At 40.8% G+C, this 25287-nt stretch overlaps 1 protein-coding gene across 1 annotated transcript in view; it reads left to right on the forward strand.

Moving 5' to 3' along the window:
- The first annotated feature begins 1731 nt into the window (after positions 1–1731).
- IL1RAPL2 (interleukin 1 receptor accessory protein like 2) overlaps positions 1732–25287 on the forward strand; it is a 706648-nt gene continuing 683092 nt past the window's right edge. The window contains exons 1-6 of the mRNA XM_045994802.1: positions 1732–1965; positions 3379–3466; positions 7985–8118; positions 13027–13147; positions 13468–13509; positions 24050–24323. Coding sequence (XP_045850758.1) covers positions 1732–1965; positions 3379–3466; positions 7985–8118; positions 13027–13147; positions 13468–13509; positions 24050–24323 — 893 coding nt within the window. The remainder of the gene's footprint in view (positions 1966–3378; positions 3467–7984; positions 8119–13026; positions 13148–13467; positions 13510–24049; positions 24324–25287) is intronic.

The following is a 25287-nucleotide window of genomic DNA, read 5'->3' on the forward strand; positions in this document are numbered from 1 at the left end:
TGAAATGCCCTTTCCTCTGTATTCATCTAGCTATTGGCTCCTCATCCTTTAAAATTTAGTCCAATAGTCACCATCTCTGCAAAGCCCTCTTCTAGTTCCCAATCTGGCTTAGCAGTTTCCATGACACCTCTTTTCTCTATGGTACCATATTGAAGAGGCAGCGTGCTTAGTGGTTAAAAGCCTCGCCTTAGGATCAGTCTCCCTGGATTTGAATGTTGGCTCTCATACTTACCAGCAACGTGGCTTTGGGCAGGTTACTTAGTCCTCAGTATCCTTGTCTATAAATTGGGAAAATAATAATAATAATAGAACCTACCTCAAGGGGTTTTGGTGAGGATTAAATGAACTAATACATGTGGAATGCTTAGAATTGTGTGTGGTACATGGTAAATACTTTGTGTTGCTTATTAACATCATTATCACCATACTGGTTTATTAAATAATCCCACTAGGCCATAAGCTTCCTGAGAGCAAGGACCTTGCATGACTTGACAGTGTAGTCCTAGGGCTTACTGTTGCCTAAAACACAACTGCTCAATAAATGCTTGCGAATGAATGACTAAGTAAATAATAGAAATAAGTGAAATAAAGAAATAAGAAATGGAGAACTGAAATACCTCCCCTCACTAGAAAGAATTAACATCTAAACCCACCAACCTCCATTTAGTTTCATATACCTGGAAGAGGCAGGGGCTAATGGCTTTCAGCTGGCACCTTCTTTTTGTATACACAGTATCTATTATGCTATTGGGGGAAATTATGCAGGCCTACCTCTGTAAATACCAGGAATTTTTGCCTTAATTATCACTATAAGCCTTGAGAAAATAATCAAAGGATGACACTATCCCCATTCCAAAAGTGAAGTCCTAACAAATCACAAAGGGAAAAACTAAGTGGGAAGTCTTCTTAATCATAAAGCTAGCTGTGCTCCATTCTGCTCATTCTAGACACTTGGAGAGATGATTTTGAGAATTTGCCAGATTCCAGATTAATCAGAAAGTGCATGAACTGGGATGGCTGACAACACAGTAAGAACATCTCTGCTTCACAGAAATGGAGACAGGCTGACCTAGATTTGAGACTGTGCAGTTAGCCAAGAAGAGCCTTCTTGATGACACTTTTAATGGGGAGTGAGGAGGAATCTTCTATTTGATTGGCAGCTCTTCTATAGTTAAGACTTAGTCCAAACTCAGAGCAAGACCATTTTTTTAAATGCCATCAAAAGTTATAAGCTTTATTGCGAATTATCTTATTTCTATCCATTTCTCTTTGTCATCATTACTACTCTGTGGGATTTGATCTTGCCTTTCTTCAACCAGATAACTAGGCAAGCCGGACTTAATGCTACAACTTCTCCCACCTCTTGTCTGAACATACAATCAAGGCGTCCCAGATCACTGACTGGAGCAGTGAGATAGTTGTTCGAACTCTGATATTCAGAGATAATGAGGTGGTGGGAAGCACTGGCCCAGCACGCTATGTTGAACAGGTAGGAGTATTTATGATTTGATGACCAGTATTTACCAATTTATGACCAATTTTGCTGGACCACCACAAAGGACCTCTTTATAAAGAATGATTTCCTAACTCTGTGAATGAGCTATATAGGCAGAAACAAAATTTTCAGAAGATAAGCATTACTTTTGTTTGGTCAGTGTTATTTTTCCTTCCTTAGACCTGCTTCTCATGAACTTGCTCCAACTGCAACACCACTCTATTGGGTTGTTGTGAATGGCGGCAAAAAACTACCTAGTTGATTTGGTTGGTTCAGTCTACTGGCCAGTCAGTTTAACAGGAGATGGCAAACACAATTCTGCAAAAACTGCTTTGGAAGGGTTGCAGATAGAACTGCTAGAGAATGGCACCACCCCAGCTCATCCTCTTGACCCACATACAGACACCATCATAGCAGCTTCCAGAAAAGCCTTGACTGAAGTAGAAGTAGGGCAACTTCATTACAAAACTGTAAGGCTGGGGAAGCATGTCTTCAGGAAAAGCAGTGAAAGAACATGTACTTTGGAGTCAGGACACTGTTTTGCCACTTTATTGTTATTGTTATCAGTAGTGGTATTAGAATGCATAGAGTGTTTGCTAGGTACCCACCTCTACATTGAGTCCTTTATATAGTTTACATTTCATTTTTTAATGACCCAGGAGAAAGGTACTATTACAATCCCTATATTATAGATGGGGAAACTGAGGCACAGACAGGTTATCCTAAATTACCCAGAATCATACAGCCACAATCAATAGCAGATCTTGCATTCAAACTTTGGTATGTCTAATTCTAATTTCTAAATGAACAGCTTTACTCTTCTGCTTCCCTAGCAAACATGTGACTGTGGCCAAGTAATCTAACTCCAAGTTTCCCAGCCGGTGTGCCACAGATAGGCTACAAATGTACCAACACATTAAATCCTCAGCTCTTGGGTGGCCAGTAAGGCCTGGGGTGACCAGTTACTTCGAGCTACTAGAAATGTTGTCATTTTAGCCCAATAAGCAAATATATTTTATTATATTCTATGTGTACAATGACATGAAAAAGTTTAGGCAGTGCTAATTAACTTCTGTTAACTTCAATGTAGTCATCTATAATGTTGGATTAATCATTTTTATTTGCTGGGGTTTTCATGAGGATTAAATGAGATAATATACAGAAGTTACTGCATTACTCAGGGTTCTTCAGAGAATATCTATCTATCCATCTATAGAATGTCTATAGAATATCTATCTATATATCTATCCATCCATCCCCAGTCTGTCCCTATATATATATAATAAATCTCTTTATATACATAAAGAGATTTATTACAAGGAATTGGCTCATGCAATTACAGAGCCTGACAAGTCCTAAGATCAGCAGTTAGCAAGCTGGAGAGAACTGATTGTATAAGTTTCAGTCCAGTTGCTGGCAGGCTTGACCCAGGAAGAGCTGATGTTTCAGTTTGAATACAAGGCATGAAACAAAACAAAACAAAAAACAATGTCCCAGTTCAAAGTAGTCAGATAGGAGGAAATTCTCTCTCACTCAGGGGAAAGTCTTGTTTGATTTGGGCCTTCAACTTATGAGATGAATTCCACCCACGTGAAAGAGGACAATTTGTTTTTTGTTCAGTATACTGATTCAATTGGTAGTCTCATCCAGAAATACCTTTGGAGACCTACACAGAATAAATGTTCGACCATATTAAAATATGTTTGACTAAATGTCTGGGTACTCCATGGCCTAGTCAAGTTGACACATAAAATTAACCACCATAATAACCTGGCATGATATCTGACATGTGGCAAGGACGTAGTAAGGATCCCTCCTTTCAGGGAGTAATGGGTTTATCAGAAAAGGGAATATATGCTCACATATAATAATATCTCTGCTAGGAGGTTTGCACTCATCCGAGGGAGCAAGACCTTCTGATTCAGGAAAACTGCACGATTCCCAGAGTCTCTAAAAGATTACACAAAGGAGGTAAACCCCTTTGGTTGGGGAGGCTTTCAGTGCCTCTCAAACTGAACAAGACCTGGCAGATGGCAGTTGTGAGGGGAGGGGGGTCTGCTTATTCCTCCTATAAATTTAGCTGGTCCTTGGGCACAGTCAGGAAGAAAAATTGGCTTTATATGTTGCAGCCTTGAAAGTCAGCAGACATCAATGAGGTGTCCATGTCAGGTCCCCTCTCCTAGCTATCTCATAATATTGAAGTCAATGTCATAAAGGACAAAAAAATATGTAGCCACCTGTAGCATCTGCCCTGTTACAGAAAGTTTCCATGAATCTTGCTAATAATGACCCCAACCAAAGAAATATATAACAAATGGGGAAGTTTTTTTGAATCTTTTGTATTTGTCATCTGCAAAGCAATGTGCAAATATGATAATAGCAAAAAATTAGAAACAATATATTAAAGTATTTATAACATTTTAAGCGGAGATTATCAGGATAATGAGTTAAATTATGGTTGCCAATGTGAGCTGAATTAATACTACAATTATTAAACATTATTTCTAGTAATGTAAGTCATCATCCTAATATTAAACATTATTTTCAATATCATAAATTATATTACAGATAAGAATTATCACAGTTAAATTCATACATAAAATTGCATTTACTACCTCTATTATAAACAAACTAATACTTACTTAGTGCTTACTAGGTGTTAGATACTTGTGTTCCAAATGCCTGACATATATTTATCATCAAATTCCCACAATAACCGTATACAGTAGGCCCAGATATTACCTCTGTTTTGCTGATATGGAAACCAAAGCACAGAGACGTTGAAATGACTCTGCCAAGGAAACACAGGAAGGGAGTTGCAGGACTGGTAAAAGAACTTACTTCCAAGACCCAAATCCTTAATCCCATGCTATACCACCTATAAGGATTTTTTTTTCTAGACTTTTCTACTATTTCATTCTGTTTGAGAATTTGCTGGAATTAGGCAAAGAATAGTGCCAAAGAATAGGTCCGAGAAGACCTGGCATTTGTGAGGGTTTGGATGAAGGCCAGGTCCTTTGATTTTTTATTTTTGTTTGTTTGTTTTTTTGGAATGGGGTTTGGAGAAGTCCAGACACTGGCCAGAGGTCACACATTAAGCATGTGCCTGTGGCCTGGGCCTGCATCCCCTGTTTAGTAAGGCACAGGCAGGGATGATGTTAAGCTCATATTCTGGGGGGGATTATTGAGCCAGCAGGACTGAGATAAAAGAAACAGTAGGATTTAATGAACCATTGGGACTTCATCAGGATAAATAACTGTTGCACAACAAAGGGAACAATCAGCAAAACTAAAGGCAACCTATAGAATGGGAGAAGATATTTGTAAATGGCATATCTGATAAAGGGCTGGTATCTAAAATCTATAAAGAGCTTATCAAGCTCAACACCACAAAATCAAGAAGTCCAGTAGATGGGATTGGGAGGGAGACAAACCATAAATGACTCTTAATCTCAAAAAACAAACTGGGGGCTGCTGGGGGGAGGTGGGATTGGGAGAGGGGGAGCGGGCTATGGACATTGGGGAGGGGAGGCGAACCATAAGAGACTATGGACTCTGAAAAACAACCTGAGGGTTTTGAAGGGTCAGGGGTGGGAGGTTGGGGGAACAGGTGGTGGGTGATAGGGAGGGCACGTTTTGCATGGAGCACTGGGTGTTGTGCAAAAAGAATGAATACTGTTACGCTGAAAAAATAAATAAAAAGGGAAAAAAAAAAAAAAGTAAAAAAAAAAAAAAAAAAAAAAGAAGTCCAGTAGAGCAATAGGCAGAAGACACGAAGAGACATTTCCCCAAAGAAGGTGTACAAATGGCTAACAGACACATGAAAAAATGTTCAACATCACACAGCATCAGGGAAATCCAAATCAAAACCATGAGATACCACCTCACACCAGTCAGAATGGCTAAAATAAACAAGTCAGGAAACAACGGATGTTGGCAAGGATGTGGAGAAAGGGGATCCCTCTTACACTACTGGTGGGAATGCAAACTGGTGCCGTCACTCTGGAAAACAGCATGGAGGTTCCTCAAAAAGTTTAAAACAGAACGGCCTATGACCCGGCAATTGCTCTACTAGGTATTTATCCAAAGGATGCAAAAATAGTGGTTTGAAGCAGCACATGAACTCCAATGTTTATAGCAGCAATGTCCACAATGACCAAAATATGGAAAGAGCCCAGATGTCCACTAAGAGATGAATGGATAAAGAGAGAGAGAGAGAGAGAGAGAGAGAGAGAGTGTGTGTGTGTGTGTGTGTGTGTGTGTAGATATACAATCGAATATTAGTTAGCCATCCAAAAGGATAAAATCTTGTCATTTGCAAGGTCATGGGTGGAACTAGATGGTATCATGTTAAGTGAAGTAAGTCAGTCAGAGAAAGACAAATGCCATATGATTTCATTCATATGTGGAATTTTAGAAAATGGATGAACCCAGGGAAGGGAAGGAAAAATAAAATAAGATAAAAATAGGGAGGCAAACCTTAAAAGACACTGAACCCTAGGAAACAAACTGAGGGTTGCTGGAGGGGAGGCAGGTGGGGTGATGGGGTAAATGGGTGATGGGCACTTGATGTAATGAGCACTGGGTATATATCAACTGATAAATCACTAAATTCTAACCCTGAAATGAATAATACACTATGTGTTAACTAACATGAATTTAAATAAAAAATTTAAATAGACAGGAGGATTTAAAAGAAGAAAGCTCAGGTTTCAGAGGGGTCTAAGACTCTCTCTCAGGTTCCACCTCTACTGAAGAAAGGATGTTTAAATCTCCTGGGAATTCACTCTCTTGACCTCAGAGTTCAAACAGAATGGCCCCATGTAACCATGGGAGATGTGGTGTTTCTAGAGACAGACCATACTCACAGCAGGTATCCCCAGGCTCTCCCTACAGCTGTGACAGGAACTTCTGGGGTCCATGGTGGGAAAGGCTTCCTATGGGGAGGCCCTCTGGAATCACCCACACCTGATATGCAGTATGATATCTGTGAAGATAAATGCAGCAGACACATGTCACTACAAATGGTTGTATACAGGGATAGAAGGAACAGGACTGTGAAAGTCAGGAAGAAGGTGAGGCTCATGCTAGGGCTTCTACAGGCTATCTTGCTCCCCCACCCTCCCTTTGTCCTTGCCACAACACAGGTTTGTATTGTGAAGGGTAGTCTTTTTTCACTGCCTTAGGTTTGGGAGGTCTGTCAAAGAAGGTGATGGAAGGTGATCTAGCCTCCATTATATGTTAGGGAACATATCAGCCGACGTTGGTCCTGATATCCTCATTTGTTCCTGTTTAGGCTGAATGCCTCCTGTGTTCAGTGCTAACTAAAATAGTCAAAACCTCTGTGTGTACCTATGTATGAATGTGAACAGACCAGACCCTGTTGATCACATTCCCTCTGATCTCTACCCCAACTCACTTGCTTACGTCTCCCTTGAACATACAGACTCCAAAGGGTGGAGGTTAACACTATGGGGAACAGGGAAGACCTCTCTAAGGCCACCACAACTGCAGGTGATTCATGCTTCAGGAAATTTTTCTAGAGGATTGACAATGTAACAACATTCCAGATCTCTCTGGATACAGCTCCTTCTCTAGTTTAGATTTCATGCCCTGGATGGGGTGAAAACAGTGCAGTTTAGAAAAGTAATAGCACCAAAAGTGTGGGTAAGTGGATGAAAGAGAGAAGGAAGGAGGAGGAGTTGAGAGCAGGAGGAGGAAGATTTGTCAATGGTAGGAGGTGGTGTCAGATGGGATATTTTTGGTAAATTTTATTGAGAAGAACTGTTTGGGGGGAGAATCTGTACTCCTATGTACCTTACTGGTTATGCCAAGAATGCAAGGCCCTATCTGTTCTTTACCTGGGCCATTTCTCAGGGTTGTGTTTGCAGCATGCAGCCTTTGAGGGATGAGGTAATGTCTCTCTCAGGACAAAGACTGGCCTTGTTTAATGCTTGCTACAAATTGGTACCTTTTCCTAAGCTCAGTGTTTGGTCAAACCTGGCCTGATCTATGTTGTTCCTGTCAGATTGGAGAGAAAAGGAGAATGTATGCAAGAAGTGTTCATGCTGCTTGCTGTCCTGAATATAATACTATCCCTTGTTTCCAATCCAGAGGTCTTATCCTTCTATCAGCATTCATGAAACAGGATAACTTATTAGCTTGTAGGGTAAAATAAAAATCTCAGCTGTAGCAATAACATGTATAGAAAAGTGTGCATATTTCAGGGGCGCCTGGGTGGTTCAGTGGGTTAAGCCTCTGCCTTCGGCCTAGGTCATGATCTCAGGGTCTTGGGATCAAGCGCCACATCAGGCTCTCTGTTCAACAGGGAGCCTGCTTCCATCTCTCACTCTCTGCCTGGCTCTCTGCCTACTTGTGATCTCTCTGTCAAATAAATACATAAATAAAAATCTTTAAAAAAAAGAAAAGTGCATATATTTCAAATGTACCTCTTAAGGTACTGTCAAAAGTGAACACTTCTGTTATTAGGCAACCTGATCAGTAAACAGAATCTCAACAGTACTTCAGAACACCCGGGAGTTGATGGTCTTGGGAAGGTTGAGGATCTTAGCGAAGATGATCATCTTCAGAAAAGGAGCAAGTCATGGGGAGTCCGTAGTCAGGTGTGAAGCTGACAGCTGGGATCCATTAGAATCTTGTCACATTGGGGCTCCTGGGTGGCTCAGTGGGTTAAAGCCTCTTCCTTCGGCTCAGGTCATGATCTCAGGGTCCTGGGATTGAGCCCCATGTCGGGCTCTCTGCTCGGCGGGGAGTCTGCTTACCTTCCTCTTTCTCTGCCTGCTTCTCTGCCTTCGTGTGATCTCTGTCTGTCAAATAAATAAATAAAAATCTTAAAAAAAAAAAAAGAATCTTGTCACGTTTCCCAGGCCTCATGGGTAGGCAACCTGAAGCATGTGGCATTGTTTAGGTGATGGGGTGGTTCATGGGAACATCTACCCACAGGCACCATGTGTCACTTGCTTTGGAGCAGGAGGTCGGGCAAAAGAGTCAGGGCAGTACCAGGAGGTAGAAGGGGCACTGTACTTCCCCTCACAGTTCCTGTCCTTCTCCTCTATCCTAGGAAGAGACGAGGAAAAGAAAAGGGATTAGAAAAGAGGCAGATGGACCCAGGAAGTCTGGAAGTCAAAGGGAGCAGTCCCTGAGGCTGTAGAAACACCTGGGGAGGGTACATTCATAGAATTGTCACAACTTTTCCAGGAGAACCTACCTCAGCTAAGGTTGCACAGAAGTATGTCAAATGGCATTTTGGAGAATTGCACAGTCCCAACCCTCAAAGACACTGGAGAGGGTCAGCACAGTGCACCCCATTGACAAAGACACCCTATGGTCTGACAACCATCAGCACCAGCACCAGGATGACCTGGGACAAAGAAACAATCAGCTGTGTTTGGCAGTCCTGGGAGGACAGTTGGGGGAAACTCAGTGGATGAAATGCATGTGGAGAAGGCCTGAGGTCAAAGAGTTTGAGCAGGGCAAAGGCAAGAAGGGCAAGAGATTGGGAACATTACCTTATGGATGAAACCAGTCATCCTCCTGAATGATCAAGGAGAGGAACTAATGTGCAAGGCTTCCTTAGGGTCCTGATAATCTGTGAAATGAAAAGGAAAGGGGTGGAGATTAAGAGATTATACTAGTTTTCTAATAGTTATATTAAATTGTCACAAATTCAGCAACTTTAAACAATACCCATTTATTAGCTCACCATTTGGTAGGGTTTGGTTGGGTTTACCAAATTTTTTTGCTTAAGGTCTCAGAAGGCCAAAGTCAAGTGTCAGCCTCGCTTGCCTCTTGGAGGCTCCAGGGAAGAATCCTTCTGTGCTCATTCAGGGTGTTGGAAAGATCCAGCTTTTGTTGGCTGGAGAGTTGAAATGCCCACTGCCTTCCTAGGTATTTGTCAGGAGCCAATCTCTGTGTATTCAGGTCCTTGCTTTCCTTTTTAAGGGCCCTACTCCATCTTCATAAGTCAGCAGTCCTGCACTGTGTGTTTCTCACACTTCAACTTTCTCTGACTTCCCTTTCTTCTGAAGCTGGAGAAAGCTCTCTGCTTTCCAGTACTCATGTGCTTGGGTTAGACCCAATTGAATAATCTCCCTATTTTATGGTCAACTGTGCCATATAACAACATTATCACAGAAGTAGTATTTCATCATATTCACAAGATCTAAGGATGAGGACAGGGCATCTTTGGTGGGTCATTGTAGGATTTCTTTTTTTTTTTTTTAAAGATTTTTAAAAACATTACTTGAGAGAGAGAGGGAGAATAAGGGAGGGGGGAGAATACCAGTGGGGAAAGACAGAGGGAGAAGCAGGCTCCCTGTGAGCAGGGAGTCTGACGCAGGGCTTGATGTGGGGCTTGATCAGAGGACCCTGGGATCGTGACTTGAGCCAAAGGCAGATGCTTAACCAACTAGCCACCCAGGTGCCCCATCTCACTGTAGGATTTCTGTCTGCTACATGAGTGTTTAGTGGGTGGGGAGACTTACTATTTCACCAGGAATGTCAGGCCCCAGAGAGCTACCCCACTCCTTCAGGCAAAGCAGGGTCTAGGAACTTATTTCAGTTCAGGAGATGGATGTAGGGAGAAGATGACAGGCATACCCGGGCAATTATTATCTCTTAACAATTTATGATCTAGTGAAGTTGATCGGTCCCAGAAACTGAGCTACAACGACTGGAGGTGAACATGGAAGGAGGGAGAAATGTGTAAGGAGGACTCTTAGAATTCTGGGACTTAAGATTCTCCTATCCCTAAGTTTCCTAAAAAGAATGTGGAAAGATACCTCCCCCCTCCCAGCCTCCTTAAGTGGAGGCATTACTTACCCCTCTGGAATTGCATGGTGAGACCTTTATGGCAGGGACATATTGCTGTCCAGGCTCACCCATGTCTGAGTCACACTGAATTGCTTAGAGATATGGTGGGTACACAATTGCAGGCTTGCTCAGGAGTGGTTTGGAACAGAGCCAGGAGCAAAGCAAAGAGCAGCAGGAAAATGGGGTGTGTGGCATTTAACTTTGCCTTGCAGGAGGGTAGAGGAAGTGTTAGGCTTCCATGGATTGGTGGGCTCCATAGTTTGGTGGAGTCTGGGGCTCCTTGTTCCAATGGTTCTAACTGTGGCAGTCTGCAGTCTGGGCTGTATTATTCTCAAAGGTTTTGCAAAATGCCCAAACTCATCAGTAAATAGATAATTATTAATAAGGAACTGTGGCCTGGCCGGTGTAGGCATGCTCTGGTAAACCATACCCTCTCTGTTTTACCTTGTAGAGATCTTTCATCCAACCTTCTACTCATGTGCAGACTGGTGTTGGGGTTGGTGTACTTGGGGTTCTAAGAGCATTTTAAACAGAATTCCACCTGATGCTACCTTTAAGTCTTACCTTTACCCTCCCACCACTCCTAGAAGGAACCCTTGCCTCCCATTCCTTGTTATGAGGGGCTGACAAACCTCTATCCCATTAACAAATCTCCTTTGTTCCTTCTCTCAATGCCTCCTTCACCCAGACATCATCTTTCTTCCCTTTACCTTCTTCATTCCATTCCCTCTAGTCTTCCAGGGCATTATCGATGGAGATGGATCTTATCCAAGTGTGTATTGGACACATGCAGGCTGGAAGCCTTGTACCACTGTGTGGTGTCAAATACTACCTGTATAAACAGCTGTGAACAACAGGCTATTGACATGAGGTATCTCTCTTTGACCAGGGAATTCAGGGAAGGTGGAGAGGGTGGTGTCACAGGTGGTGAGAGAAAAAGTACTCATTACCTCAGCATCAAGAATAGTACCTTTCTTTGCATTTTTCCTTTCTAAAATTTGCTTTTTCTTTTTGTCAGGGCTACTAGGAAGCTAACTAAGCAGCTAATGAAAGATTAACCAACCTTTAAGAAGCATTTATTGCACACCAACACTGTACCAGATGCTTTCGATCTGAGTTACTTCAAATGTGTCTCCTGACAACATCAGGAGAGATAGCTTTTTCTCCCCCAGCTCCTACTCTGGTCACCCCACCCCTGCCTAGATCCCAAACATCAGCACCTCTAATACCAGCCACTGCCTGTGTCTATGACTATTTTATGATGAAAAAGAAGGAAACCCTCATTCTTTTCTAATGTACCATAATAATAAGATAGTAACTTGGATAAAAATATTAGTTATACATGATAATTATTCCCATGAATACCCAAGCAGTGGTTAAAAAAATGGAACCTGAAATCAAACTGGTTGTGGAACATCAGGCAAGACATTTAACCTCTCTGAATCTCAGTTTGCTCAAATATAAATTGTGGATATCTATAATTCCTATCTGCTCACATGGTTGTTGTGGAGATTGAGTCAATGCATGTAAAACACTTAAGCAGTACCTGATACACAGTAAGGAGTTAAGAAACTCTCCTATTGTTAATATTATCATCATTAGTATGGTGTGCCAAGTTTTGACTCATTTAAATCTGACAAAAACATTGTGAGGTGTGAATTTCTCCCTAGTTTACAAGAAACCGTTATTCCTAGTAGCACTAATTACAACTATAGTACTAACATAAATGCAAATAACAATATCGGTGATGACTCATAATTATGTCCATTGTACAGATGCATGCCAAGATTCTGAGGAGTGGTAATAATTAGATTATAATATCAATGTAATGTAAATTTTCAATATTCCAAATTCATCTCCACTTCAGAGGAGGTATCAGATAACATCATTATTCTTGTATTGATATCCATTATTAAGGTAGATGCTAAAATAACATTAGCAATAATAATAAGAACATTAATCATGCGATATCATTATGTCATTTCCAAGAGGGGAAGATTATTATACCAGCATTACCAGGTATGGTAGTTACTGTAGTTTTTTAAAAAATATATAATAATGCAATTAACTGCATTAATGCTTTACCTCAGTTATCCTGGTTCTGATGAGATGAAAAGGTTAACATCAGGGTTTCTTAGTAGTATAGAATTAATTTAGTATTAATTATTTTTATTAGTAAATTATTAAACTGTGCTATACTTACTTTAACATTTATAATAAATAATACAATTATGGTATACATAATAGTTAATACAATTGTGGTATTCATTATGATAATGATTAATGACATAATAACTTAATTATGACCTTAATTATAATAATGGATACTATAAAGGTGAATAATTAAATAATACAGTTAATAATAATGTAAGCACAAATAATAATGGATGGACAGTCATTATCCCCAATGAATAAATGGTAAAGCATAGCATGGATCTTCCTGGAGGTGCTTCCAGGGTAACTAATATTATAACATTATAATATTAATTTAAATACAGACAATATTAATTATGTCCCTTTTATCATGTCTACAGTCAATACCCGGGCACAGTGATATATATTTAGTTCTTTAAAGTTAACCTAACTGCGCAAAGTAATATTACGGAATGTCCTATAACCATACCCAGTTCCCAGAGAGGAGAAGGCGAGGCCAGCATCCGGGGTAGTGAAACTATGACTATGGCGCTAACACTACGCAGATGCAGACTATACCCAGGAAGTGCTCTGAGTCGGGCCATTTCCCTGGCAAAGAGGGCTGGGGCCAGCTCCGCAGAGGATGGCGCCCCCTTGAGCAACGTCTTAGGCTTTTTGGTGTTACAGGTACTAAGCTGCGCTGCATCGCCCCCCCCCCCCACCTCAGTCCCTGGCTTCCTGGCTGGCCTGCGGCCCCAGAGCCCACTGCACTTCTCTGCACGCTCTCCCCAGAACACGCTACCTTCTAGCAGTCTCTGAGGAGAGGCGCTCCACTGCGCCTGTGTTGTGGACAGTTCTTCCTTGAGGCCACGTGAGCCGAACCGCACTCCAGGTGCGCCAGGGCTGCGGTTGCCTCCAGTCCTGAAGAGGAGTCGGATGGGGAGGGGACCGGGCGGAGCTGCCGCTGAGGGCAGCGGAGGGGAGAAACTGCTTCCCCCTTTCTTTAGCGCCCTTCCTCAACACCGATCTGAATGAGGCTGGCATTCATGGTGTGTACCCTGCACACGTTGCAAGCGGATGGGAATGAGATGCGCTTTGGGTATGGGGTAAGGAAGGGAAGTGTTCAGGTCTGGGAGATGGTTCTGGAGATAATGTTATTGGGCGGAGGTTATCAAGCAACTCATTCCTTTGGCCAGTCCAGGAACCAGTAATTGCCCCACCCCCAACTTATTTGAACCGGTAAGTGGAGGATGTTGGTAGCCAGGGAGCTAATTGTATATCTGAGGGAATGGTGCATTAGGCATAGGGCACAGCCATTGCAAAGGCCTGGAAGCTAGAAGAAGCAGCTCTGCTGGTTTTATAAATTATCAGAAGGGCCCTAGCACAGACCAATTTGTGTTGACAAATAATAAAAATATTTACCAGCTAACATGGAAGTCTCAACTCTATTTAGCTCTATTCTTCCTTTTTAGGATTGTTACAACATTATCTGATAAATGTTTGTTTAAATATGTGATATTTTATATGAAGTATATATTAGGATGAATCATTCAGTTTTCAATATTTAACTTTTTTGGTTTATAAAAACAGCAATTTCATATGATTCAAACAATTATCGTCAATATACATTTAGTTATAACAATTAATTTTATTCTATAAGTTACATTATGATTACATAAATATAAGGAAAATATGTTATGTAAATATGTGTAAATTTATAAACTACAAGTGTTATATGCAGTCTGTACATTTATATGTCATTTATACAATATAAATATATGCAATCTTTAATAATATTGTAGCATTACACCTATATACATATGAACCTATTACTCTATCATATATAATTAATATGAAAATATATATCATGTCAAAATATTTCATAATGACCCTTCACAGTCCTGAAATGAAATTTATCAGTAATATGACTTATCTCTGCTCCAAATTTGAAAAAAAATTCAATGACCTAACTAATAAAAGATACTTTTTGTTGAAATAATGTGCATTGTTATATGTAAACACTTGGGAAGTATGGTAGAAGAATTAGTAAACTAGATATATAGTTAATCGAATAGTAGCAGTAGTCAAAGTAGTAATAGAAAATACTTGCTGAATATTGTCTGTGTGCCAGGCACTGTTCTAAGCCTTGAAGTAAGCACTTGAAGTGCACTGATGTATTTAATTCTTATAGCCCCCGACAGTCAGAGGCAGCAGAGGGTTTCCATTATTTAGTTAGTTCAGCATGAGGAGGGGTTTGTGGTAGCCCAGTGATGTGCTAAGCTTGCACATGGAGGAGGAAATAAGTTAGCTAAAGAAGACGAGTAAGTCCTAATCGGCACTTAACTTTGGAGTCTGTGTATCCTAGTTGACACAGAATTTGATTTGCAGTAGGGGCAGCCAAGCGTAGAATTGAAGATGTGGGCTCTGCTTGTAACTTTTAGGACCTCGCTATTTGATGAGCAACAATTGTGTCTCTGCCCATGACAGAGCTCTTCCCATGACAGAGCATCTATCTTCGACAACTTCAACAGTATCAGAGGTCTCATCCTGCAATTTGTGTGGCAGTGCATGGCATGGAAACAACTAACTTTGGGCGGAAAATGCTTGTAGACTCTGAGGGTTGCCTGCACTAAGGCTGTGTATGAGAGGGGCAGTGTGTGTTTCTACAGGGTATGTGCACACCTCTGTTTCATACTCTGTGAGACCTCAGCTGACTGGAACCCACATCACAAGAGCCTTCAGTTCTCTGGCTTTTATTCCCACCTATACTCCCCATTGTAAAGCAAACTTTCAGTTACCACAGTAATTTTTCTTCAGTTTACCTATTAATGTGTGCAAGAATCTAAATGTTGAAGGGAATAGTGTTTATATCCAGACAGGGGTTTGAGGTAAGGATGGGGCTGTGTATGGTGGCTAAAGGGGACATTAGCTATATCTGCAATGCTTTAATTCTTTAATAAGACAAAGCTACTGAAAGCAAATTGGAAAAAAAAGTTAACATTATTAAATTTGGATGGTAAAATCATAGGATTTGTAATATTATTATTTTTTTGGTTCTCTGTAATTTTGAAATTAAGAAAAAAAAAAGAAAAAGAAGATTGCCAGGGGAGATTTTCCAATTTAGCACATATGCAGTTTGTCTTCTTGACCAAAGTCTTCATCAACCATCAGATAATCTGTTTTATTGGTGCTGGGTTAAGCTTGTTTAGTGTAATGCCTCCATTTCTTCTCAGAGTAGAAACTGACTTTCTCAGATGTCATGTATCTTTTTAAAGAGGCAGAGGCGGAACGAGAGCCCAGAGTTTCTGATCTCTAGCTAACTCTATGCTTTTTTCATGCTGTTATGGCCTTTTCTTACATTGTCTTGGCATTGGGGTCTAGGGTGACGACACAGAGGGCCTGACAAATCCTCAGTCAATCTAGAAAGATTTTAGTGTCATCATGTTCCTTTACTTACTAAAGTAGAAAAGTGAATTTGGACATTTTAGAAAAGACTTTCAACAATCTAAAGGTTAACCTCCAGCTAATGTGAAAATTAATTAACCAAAGCAACTTATTCTATTTGCACTTAATTGTGCAAGTTGCCATGGAATGAGAATATATAAAACTACATTCAGTAAGACCTACTAAGTGTCTGATCCAGGAGGTACTCAAGGAGCAATGATATGAAAAAGGAAAAAAAAAAAACCATGAGGGGTCTCTGACCTTGGCTTATGTGTCAATCAATATTGCAGGAAAACTGGGATGCCACTTCCACCTTGATACCTAGGTAAGCTAAGCTCAGGGCATGACTAAAATTTGGTTTGGGAGGTGTGGAAGGTGGAAGAAATGGCATGAGGGTGTAGACAGGGGAGAGCTTTGTGGGTAAGGAACCACAGCATAACTGTTTCCTGACAAGGAGGGCTAGGGTAGGACTGGGAGGACGAAGGTCAGCCTGTCAAGAGTAAGGCATTTTGATAGGTAGGGCCTAATTTGGAAGAGCCTGGGTGGTAGAGTTGGCGATTTTAGCTGACTTGCCAGGGGATTATGGGCTCTGGAGCAGGAATGTGGCATAGTTTATTTTGTTATTCTGTTTCTAGTGATACAGGCTAATGGAAATGTGGCAAGCATTTGTTCTTGTGAACACATTTTGTACATTGGGGTCTATCTCTTGACATTCCTATCAGAGTTTGGATACATCACTGTTTTCTGTGGTGGGAAGTACCAGGAGGAATCTTTTTTTTTCCTAAGATTTTACTCAAAAACTAGTGATACACTGTATGGTGACTAACATAATAAAAAAAAGATTTTATTTATTTATTTTAGAGAGGGCAAGAACAGAGTGAGAGTGAGAGAAAGAGAGAGAGAGAGCGTGCACACAAGCTGGGGGAAGGGGCAGAGGGAGAAGGAGAAGCAGACTCTTCACTGAGTAGGAAGCCTGATATGGGACTCAATCCCAGGAACCTGGGATCATGACCCGAGCAGAAGACAGATGCTTAACCAACAGAGCCACCCAGGTGTCCCCAGCAGAAGGAATCTTAAGGTCTTTGATAAATTCAAACAACTTTCAATTATTAGTAAATTTGTTTGGGGAAAGAAAAACCCACATGATTTCATGCCATAAAGATTTAATGAGTGCCTACTATGTACAATTCTTTGGACCTTTTCCCAGAAATACAAAGTAAATGAGATGCCCGTCTAACCGGGGAGATGTGTAGACAAGCATGTGGTGAGAACACTACAGGGGAAAGAATTCACATGGGACAATGAGTAGTTTCATACAAGTGGTGTTTGAAGCTGGATCTTGGAGGATTAGTAGGATCTTAGTAGATAGGCACAGAGGCAAAGGGTATTCTAGAGGAAGAAACCTGAAAGGCAAAGGCAGAGGAAAGTGAATGGCGGGGAAGGTGAGTACTGACTGAAGTATAGGATATGTGCAGAACTATGGGGAGGGGTAGAAACAACAGGCAGTCTAGAGTGAGCCAGTGGAGCTAGGCTTAGGGATGTGCATCCTGGGAGCCATTGTAGGTTTTGAGCAGTGAAAGGACATGTATATGTTTCAGAAAGATCACTTAGTAGCAATTTAAAGAACAGATTGGAATGTGAAAGTCAGAAAATCATTTAGAAGGAAATTACAATAGTCCAAACAAGATAGGAGAAGGACCTGGACTTTCACATCTGTGAAGATGGAGAGGAGGGGAAGAATTTAAGTAACTTTTCAGAAATGACAAACTTTAATGTCTTTTTGGGAGGAGCAGGGGGAAGTCAGTGGGAAGGAAAAGGCAAGATTCAGGGATGATTTCAAACGATTTTGATTTGAATGACTGCAGACTTAGGAGGCGGAGCAGATTTGGCGTGGAAGATAAATTCACTGCCAAGCATTCTGGATTTGAGGGGGCAACAGAAAACCTGCTAGTGGGGTTGGCGGACAGTGCAGATATACTGTCTCCCACAGGCTCATTACATCAGTGCATCTGAGAAGGGCTCCTGACTAGTGACTAATTCCCAAGGAAGCTCTCATCAGGCCTCAGGTAATCAGGAGTTGAAGAGTTGGTTGTAATGTTTCATGCCGCTTCACCTCCAGAACATAATTGAGGCTCATTTGTCGGGTAAAGATGTAAGGAATGATCTTGACAAAGCATAGCACAGATCCTGTAATGAAAGGGAAATGAAGATGGCTGCCAGCGCATTATTAAGCATAATAACTAGGTTGAAATGAGATGAAAGACTTCATTTAGGCAGAAATTTCCCATTGACAAATGGTAGGGGGTAAAGTTGAAAGGAAAGCGTATAATCCAATTCATAAAAAGTGTAGAAATGCTTTTTAAAACCTGAAGCGATAATCACTCATTGTATTTATAGAGCTGGGGTGGCAGATATTTTCTATGTTTATGGATACTGATGCACAGATGAAATTAAAAAAATTTTTTTTCTACTGACAGAATTTTATTCAAAAAATAATGAAACAACTCTGTCCATATTTCTAGGCTGGAAGTAAGGAGCCATGGGTCCAGCAGTAAGGGCACAGGCCATTAACTTCTCAGAGGGTTTGACTTCTTATGTCTGGGGTTGCCTAACTGAGGCAGATAGTGTTCACCATGATGGGTATAAATGCAAAGAAGCTTGTCATTAGTTCTGTGTTTGGGGGAGAACTGAGAAAGAAAGAGAAAGCATTTAACTCCCACATTAAAATATTAAGAATAAGAATAACATTGTGTTCAATAATTATAGTACATAAATACAGATGCTAAGATAAACACACAATTCTATTCCTAGGTTATGATTTTAGGAATTGGGTGATCATTCCTAGATATTTGATTTTAAATATGTCAATATGGGTCAGATAAAATTGATCCAAGTCTTAGATCTACTCTTCAGAAGTTAAATCAAGTATACAAATTATTAAGAATTCATTACTCTGTAAGTACTGTGTGTAATTCATAGATAAATAATTGGCAAACATTATTTGATGGCTATTATTGCCACAATTGTTATTATTTGGGGATAGATTATCATTCAGCTGGAAAGGTCTGCTCTACTGGACAGATGAATGTTCTTTGGAATACATATGACAATTTGGATAGCATCAAGCAAACCTTAGTATTTTAATAGCTCATGAGCTAGATGAGGAGTATAGGAGGCAATGTATAGAACCCACAACGATGAAGAACGTAAGTTCTGGAGTCCAACTCACCTGTGTTGGGATCCACATTCTACTACCACAATTTGGGTAACCTTAAGCAAGTTATTTAAACTCTGAGGTTTTTTGTTTTTTTTTTTTTTCCCTCAGTAAAATGGGAATAAGAGGCCCTACCTCCCAGAGTTAACAGGATAATAAAATGAGAAAAAAAATATGCAAAGCATCTATCACAGCACCCCAGCTATTCTGTACCAAAGGCTCAATGAATGCCAGTAGCTGCTGTTAGACCTTTCTGTTTTGGGTCATCCACCTGCTGTGTGTGTAACCTGATTACCCAGTTTGAGCAAGAACTCAGCTGCATGCTCAACTTTTGGCTCCTTCTGTCACACACTGTGGTGCATCCCCTAGTTGTGCTGTGATCCCTCCCCAGCAACCAGTGGTTGGCAGATAGCAATTTTTTTAGTTTCAGAGGTTAGGTGGGGAATGTGAGTGCCTCGCAAAAAACTTGGGCAGCTCCCCCTCTAGTGGTTATTTGATGAATTGCCCCTAACAATTGTCCTGTTAATTACAAATAGGAGAGCTGGCTGTAAACATGAAAGGGATATAGCAGACATAGTTAAAAGAAAACAGCTGGCTAACAAATGAATTTATTAATCACAAACACATAATAAACTAATCCCAGGTGTATATCTGAGGCAGAGGACTTAATTGTAATGAATATCATCAAGATATCTGGAGCTTGCATATTTTCCGCTGTGCTAATTAGCCATTTTACCTAAACAGAGTCCTAATTTGGGGTAGAAATCCTGAATTGGCAATTCTAAACACAGCTATATATCCTACCCCCCAATAAAAATTGTAATGTATATAGCCAATAGAGTGTAATTTTACTGTATGCAATATTTTTTTCTAAAATAATATAATTATTATCGATGACAAAGTCTTATCCTCTTTTTAGGGATTTATGAACTTTTCTCAGAGCTTTGTTTTCACAGCAGGTTGGTGTAGCAGGTTTTCCTCTCCTGGTTGTTTTGAGGAGAAATCCAAGGCTTGTCTATAAAGAGGTTAAATAGATTTTCTTTTGTCACCCAGGGCACGTCCCATGGGATTGTATTTTAGTTTACCCCTAGGAATCTCCTCTTGGCAAAACAAATTGCATGGATACTGGTATGTCCCCTTATGTGCTCATACAGTTCTTTTGTTGTTGTTGTTGTTTCTATTTGAATCTTCATGTCAGACTCCCCAAGAACACACCTGTTTGGCAGATTGGAATGAAAATGATTAAAACGGAGATTTTTAAAAGATTTATTTTTATTTGAGAGAGAGAGAGAGAGAGAGCACATACATGCACTTACATGCACGAGCATGGGGCAGAGAGGCAGAGAAGCAGACTCCTCACTGAGCTGGGAGGCGGACATGGGTTTCCATTCCAGGATGCTGGCTTCATAAAAAGAGTCTGGAAGTTTTCCTTCTGCTTCAATTTTTTGGAACAGCTTCAGGAGAATTGGTGTTATTTCTTCTTTGAAAGTTTGGTAGAATTCCCCAGGGAATCCGTCAGGTCCTGGGCTCTTGTTTTTTGGGAGGTTTTTGATCACTGAAGAAGGGGCTTTTTTGCTCCATTATAATTGTTTTGGATAGCTCAGATATTAAAGCATTTCTGCCAACAAGGCTAAACTGAGAGTAATAACTTCGTGAACTTTACAGAAATGTAAATCAAGGGAGTAGAGATGAGAATCTAAAGAAATACAGTTTTTTTTTTAATACTTGAATTGTGATTCATAAGACTTAGGAGTGAACACAAAATGGGTAATTTAGAAATAGGAGGTATTTTCTAATGGAATGACAAGTATATTTATAACCATATTGAGTTTTTGTGAAGCACAGAACAGGCAGCATTCACTTACAATTTGATGAGCTTATGCTGTAGCAAGCTTCAATCCAATAGAATTTCACTGTTTTGGGGGGGGAAAGTGGTTTTCTTCTTGTAGGGCCTCTATTTACACTTATGGCTAGTCAGTGAAACCCAGTTCTCAAATCACCTGCGGGAGAAGCTGGTCTGTCCAGAAACCACTTTTCTTTCTTTTTTTTTTTTAAGATTTTATTTATTTATTTGACAAAGAGAAACACAGCGAGAGAGGGAATACAAGCAAGGGGAGTGAGAGAGGGAGAAGCAGGCTCTCTGCCACGCAGGGAGCCCGATATGGGGCTTGATCCCATGACGCTGGGATCATGACCTGAGCCGAAGGCAGAGGCCCAACCCACTGAGCCACCCAGGTGCCCCCAGAAACCACTTTTCTTAGGAGTTCTTTGGGGGCCAACTTAAACAGATGTGACTGGTGTTGTAAACAGAATGGGGCTGGATCACTCTGGATTATAGGCCTGTGCTGATGAGATCAAGCTTGGCAGGCTGGCTTCCTCTGTAGGTTACTCAATTCCACTATGTCACCAACCTGGCCATAGTCTGCACCTTTGTCAACTGCACCACAGATCTCTATTTGCCAATTATTTATAGAGTATCAACATGTGAGGGGCCCTGAAAGTGTGGCATATTATTGCCAGCTCCTTTTCATGATAGAAATGTGACTTGCACTGGTGACTTCTGGTGGCACGACCTTTGATTCCTACAATGATCTTGGCTAATTGAATTGTATGTGACCTTTCTCCTCTTCCTTTTTGTGGCTCTCTCATACCTTTCAGTGCTTCTCTCTTAACCTCACTATTTCAGTCCCTTCATGCTGCCTAGCTACCTAACTTTCCAGGTCTCTTACAGCAGTATATCCTTCTTAGTTTCTTCACTACTCTCAAATCTAAAAGAAATGAGTTTACTATATTGTGGTCTATCCCCTCTTGCCCCATTCTTGGTTTGTTTGCCTAGGAATAGAAACCCAAGAGAAACAAGTCATATCATCATGTTGGAATCTAGTAGTGGTCCAATACTACAATGCCTCAACTCATGGGAATGGATTTCTACTGATGGAAGTTCAGTGTGTGAAAATATCTGGTGGCAGATGGGCTTTCACAGACCCTTGGTAGCATATCCTTTGATTACTTTTGGGGAAGATTCCCTCAGGTTTCTTGAAATACCTTATATTGTAAAGGAAAAGAATAAAGAGGATACCATTTGGAAATTGTTTTCTCCATTACTGCAGATCTATTTTCTGCCTGTTGACTACCTTGTAACTAAATACTTCCACTCTGCTAGCTAAACAAGAGAACAGAGGAAAAGGAACCATGAATCTATTAAATCAAATATATTTTGTTGAAATGGTACTTAAAAGGAAATGAATTCTTGGTATATTCTCAAGGTCTATATAATAAAGCTAATTGTAAAGGCAATTAAATGTCTTCAGCTGTCATTGAGTATGATCGTTGTGTCTCAGGAGCAGATATTTTGATTATCTTCAATACCAACCATGTCCTGTCACTAATGGGCCAAACCAGCCCGTTAACAATGTAAAAGCGAGATTATACAACAGATTGTTTGAAGGAGGCAACTAAAGGGATTTAGGAAACAAATGGAGAAAACATTCCCCAAACTTTTTTTTTTCTGTTAAGTAGCTAATTATAGAGGTTGAAGCTACATTGCTAAGCCAAATCTGCTAATTCAGAAACACTTGCCATGAATTTTAGGGTTTGGGGAAAAACTGGACTCTTAAAGAGTCTTTTTAAATTATCCCCAGGTTTTTGTTGTTGATATATGGGAACAGTGTCACAGACAATCCATAAAAGGGAATAATACAAAATTCATTTAAAGATGATAAAATAAGAAATATTTAAAAAGAGGGAATTTACTGTATATGTATTTTGAAACGGTAGATTTACCCACCTAATATTATTTGATTAAAGCTGATGTTAATATATTGTCATGAGTAAACACAGTTGAATGGCAAGGGAGTCCTTGGGGTATAGAAAGAAATTGAACTGTGATTAAATATCTGCTATTAATAAGTTATACCATGGAAAACCGGCATGTAGATAATGGCAAATAATCTTTAGGTGCCTACTTTAGGTTCCTACTGCTTCCAACTTTTCTCAAAGACAAATAACACGGTCGTCCCTGTCACAATTATAGGCAAAGTATAGGGTAGGGGTTAAGAACACAGTCTGTAGAATCAGAGACTGGTTTTCTACCACTTATTAGCAGTGTGACCTTGGGCAAAGTCACTGAACTTCTCTGAGTCTCAGTTTTTTTGTCTGTAGTATAAGAATCATAAGTGAGGGGCACCTGGGTGGCTCAGTGGGTTAAGCCTCTGCCTTCAGCTCAGGTCATGATCTCAGGGTCCTGGGATCGAGCCCCACATAGGGCTCTCTGCTCGGCGGGGAGCCTTCTTCCCCCTCTCTGCCTGCCTCTCTGCCTACTTGTGATCTCTCTCTCTCTCTGTGTGTCAAATAAATTAATAATAATTAAAAAAGAATCATTAAGTGAATCTCAAGGCTGCTCGTAGGTTATACAAGGGTCCCCTGGAAGTCTTTCTTTTGTGGGGTTCCTGTCCAAATAATCTGAGTCATCTAAAATCTACATGTCAGTGTCATCCTCACAGTCCAATCTCACACAGTCCTGTGAAGCAACTGCCATATGACTGGCAGGAGTAATCCTTTTACCAGGCTGCTCTGCTGGAATTGGAACCTAGTGGTGGGGCCCTGGGACAAGCACATAAACACCCGTGCTGGAGCTTCTTGGAGGATCCAATCAATTCCAGTCAGAAGGTTATTGTAGAGAACTGGAAATTCCCTGGAGGCACAGAGCTAGAATAAGGATCCTGCCTGGGAGGTCTAAGGAGAATGCTGATCCATCTCAAAGAGTCACTGGGAAGATTAAAAGAGGTAGAGGTAATCTATGTAAAGCACTTGCCATGCAAATTCTATGAATCCTGGCTCACAGTAGGTCCTCAGTACATGTTGGCAATGATTGTTGCTCTTATCATTAACAATGCTCACTGCATTTCATGCCCAATCTGGTTTTCTTTCAGTGGATGGCTGCATTGACTGGTCAGTGGATCTCAAGACATACATGGCTTTGGCAGGAGAACCAGTACGAGTGAAATGCGCCCTTTTCTACAGTTATATTCGTACCAACTATAGCATGGCTCAGAGCACTGGGCTCAGGCTTATGTGGTACAAAAACAAAGGTGATTTGGAAGAGCCCATCATCTTTTCAGAGGTCAGGATGAGCAAAGAAGAAGATTCAATATGGTTTCACTCAGCTGAGGCACAAGACAGTGGATTCTACACTTGTGTTTTAAGGTGAGTGCCACATTAAAGTGAATGTTGCATGAAAATATTGCTGAATACCATAGCTGGTAGTCTTTTGATCGGGCCTGGAGTATGTGGAGGTGTTGCTTCTGTTATACAGTGGATATATTCTTGAAAGGTTGCAGTGCATGTAGAGCTTCAGTAAATTCAGTTCTAATTATTTATTGGAAGTGGACAGCAAATTCTTTTTTTTCCCATTTTATTTATTTTTTCAGCATAACAGTATTCATTCTTTTTGCACAACACCCAGTGCTCCATGCAAAACGTGCCCTCCCCATTACCCACCACCTGTTCCACCAACCTCCCACCCCTGACCCTTCAAAACCCTCAGGTTGCCCCATCCTCCCACCCCTGACCCTTCAAAACCCTCAGGTTGTTTTTCAGAGTCCATAGTCTCTTATGGTTCGCCTCCCCTCCCCAATGTCCATAGCCCGCTCCCCCTCTCCCAATCCCACCTCCCCCCAGCAACCCCCAGTTTGTTTTGTGAGATTAAGAATCATTTATGGTTTGTCTCCCTCCCAATCCCATCTTGTTTCATTTATTCTTCTCCTATCCCCCTGCCCCCCCATGTTGCTTCTCCATGTCCTCATATCAGGGAGATCATATGATAGTTGTCTTTCTCCGATTGACTTATTTCACTAAGCATGATACGCTCTAGTTCCATCCACGTCGTCGCAAATGGCAAGATTTCATTTCTTTTGATGGCTGCATAGTATTCCATTGTGTATATATACCACATCTTCTTTATCCATTCATCTGTTGATGGACATCTAGGTTCTTTCCATAGTCTGGCTATTGTAGACATTGCTGCTATAAACATTCGGGTACACGTGCCCCTTCGGATCACTATGTTTGTATCTTTAGGGTAAATACCCAGTAGTGCAATTGCTGGGTCATAGGGTAGTTCTATTTTCAACATTTTGAGGAACCTCCATGCTGTTTTCCAGAGTGGTTG

The sequence above is a fragment of the Meles meles genome, chromosome X (assembly GCF_922984935.1).
Source record: "Meles meles chromosome X, mMelMel3.1 paternal haplotype, whole genome shotgun sequence".
Lineage (NCBI taxonomy): Eukaryota > Metazoa > Chordata > Mammalia > Carnivora > Mustelidae > Meles > Meles meles.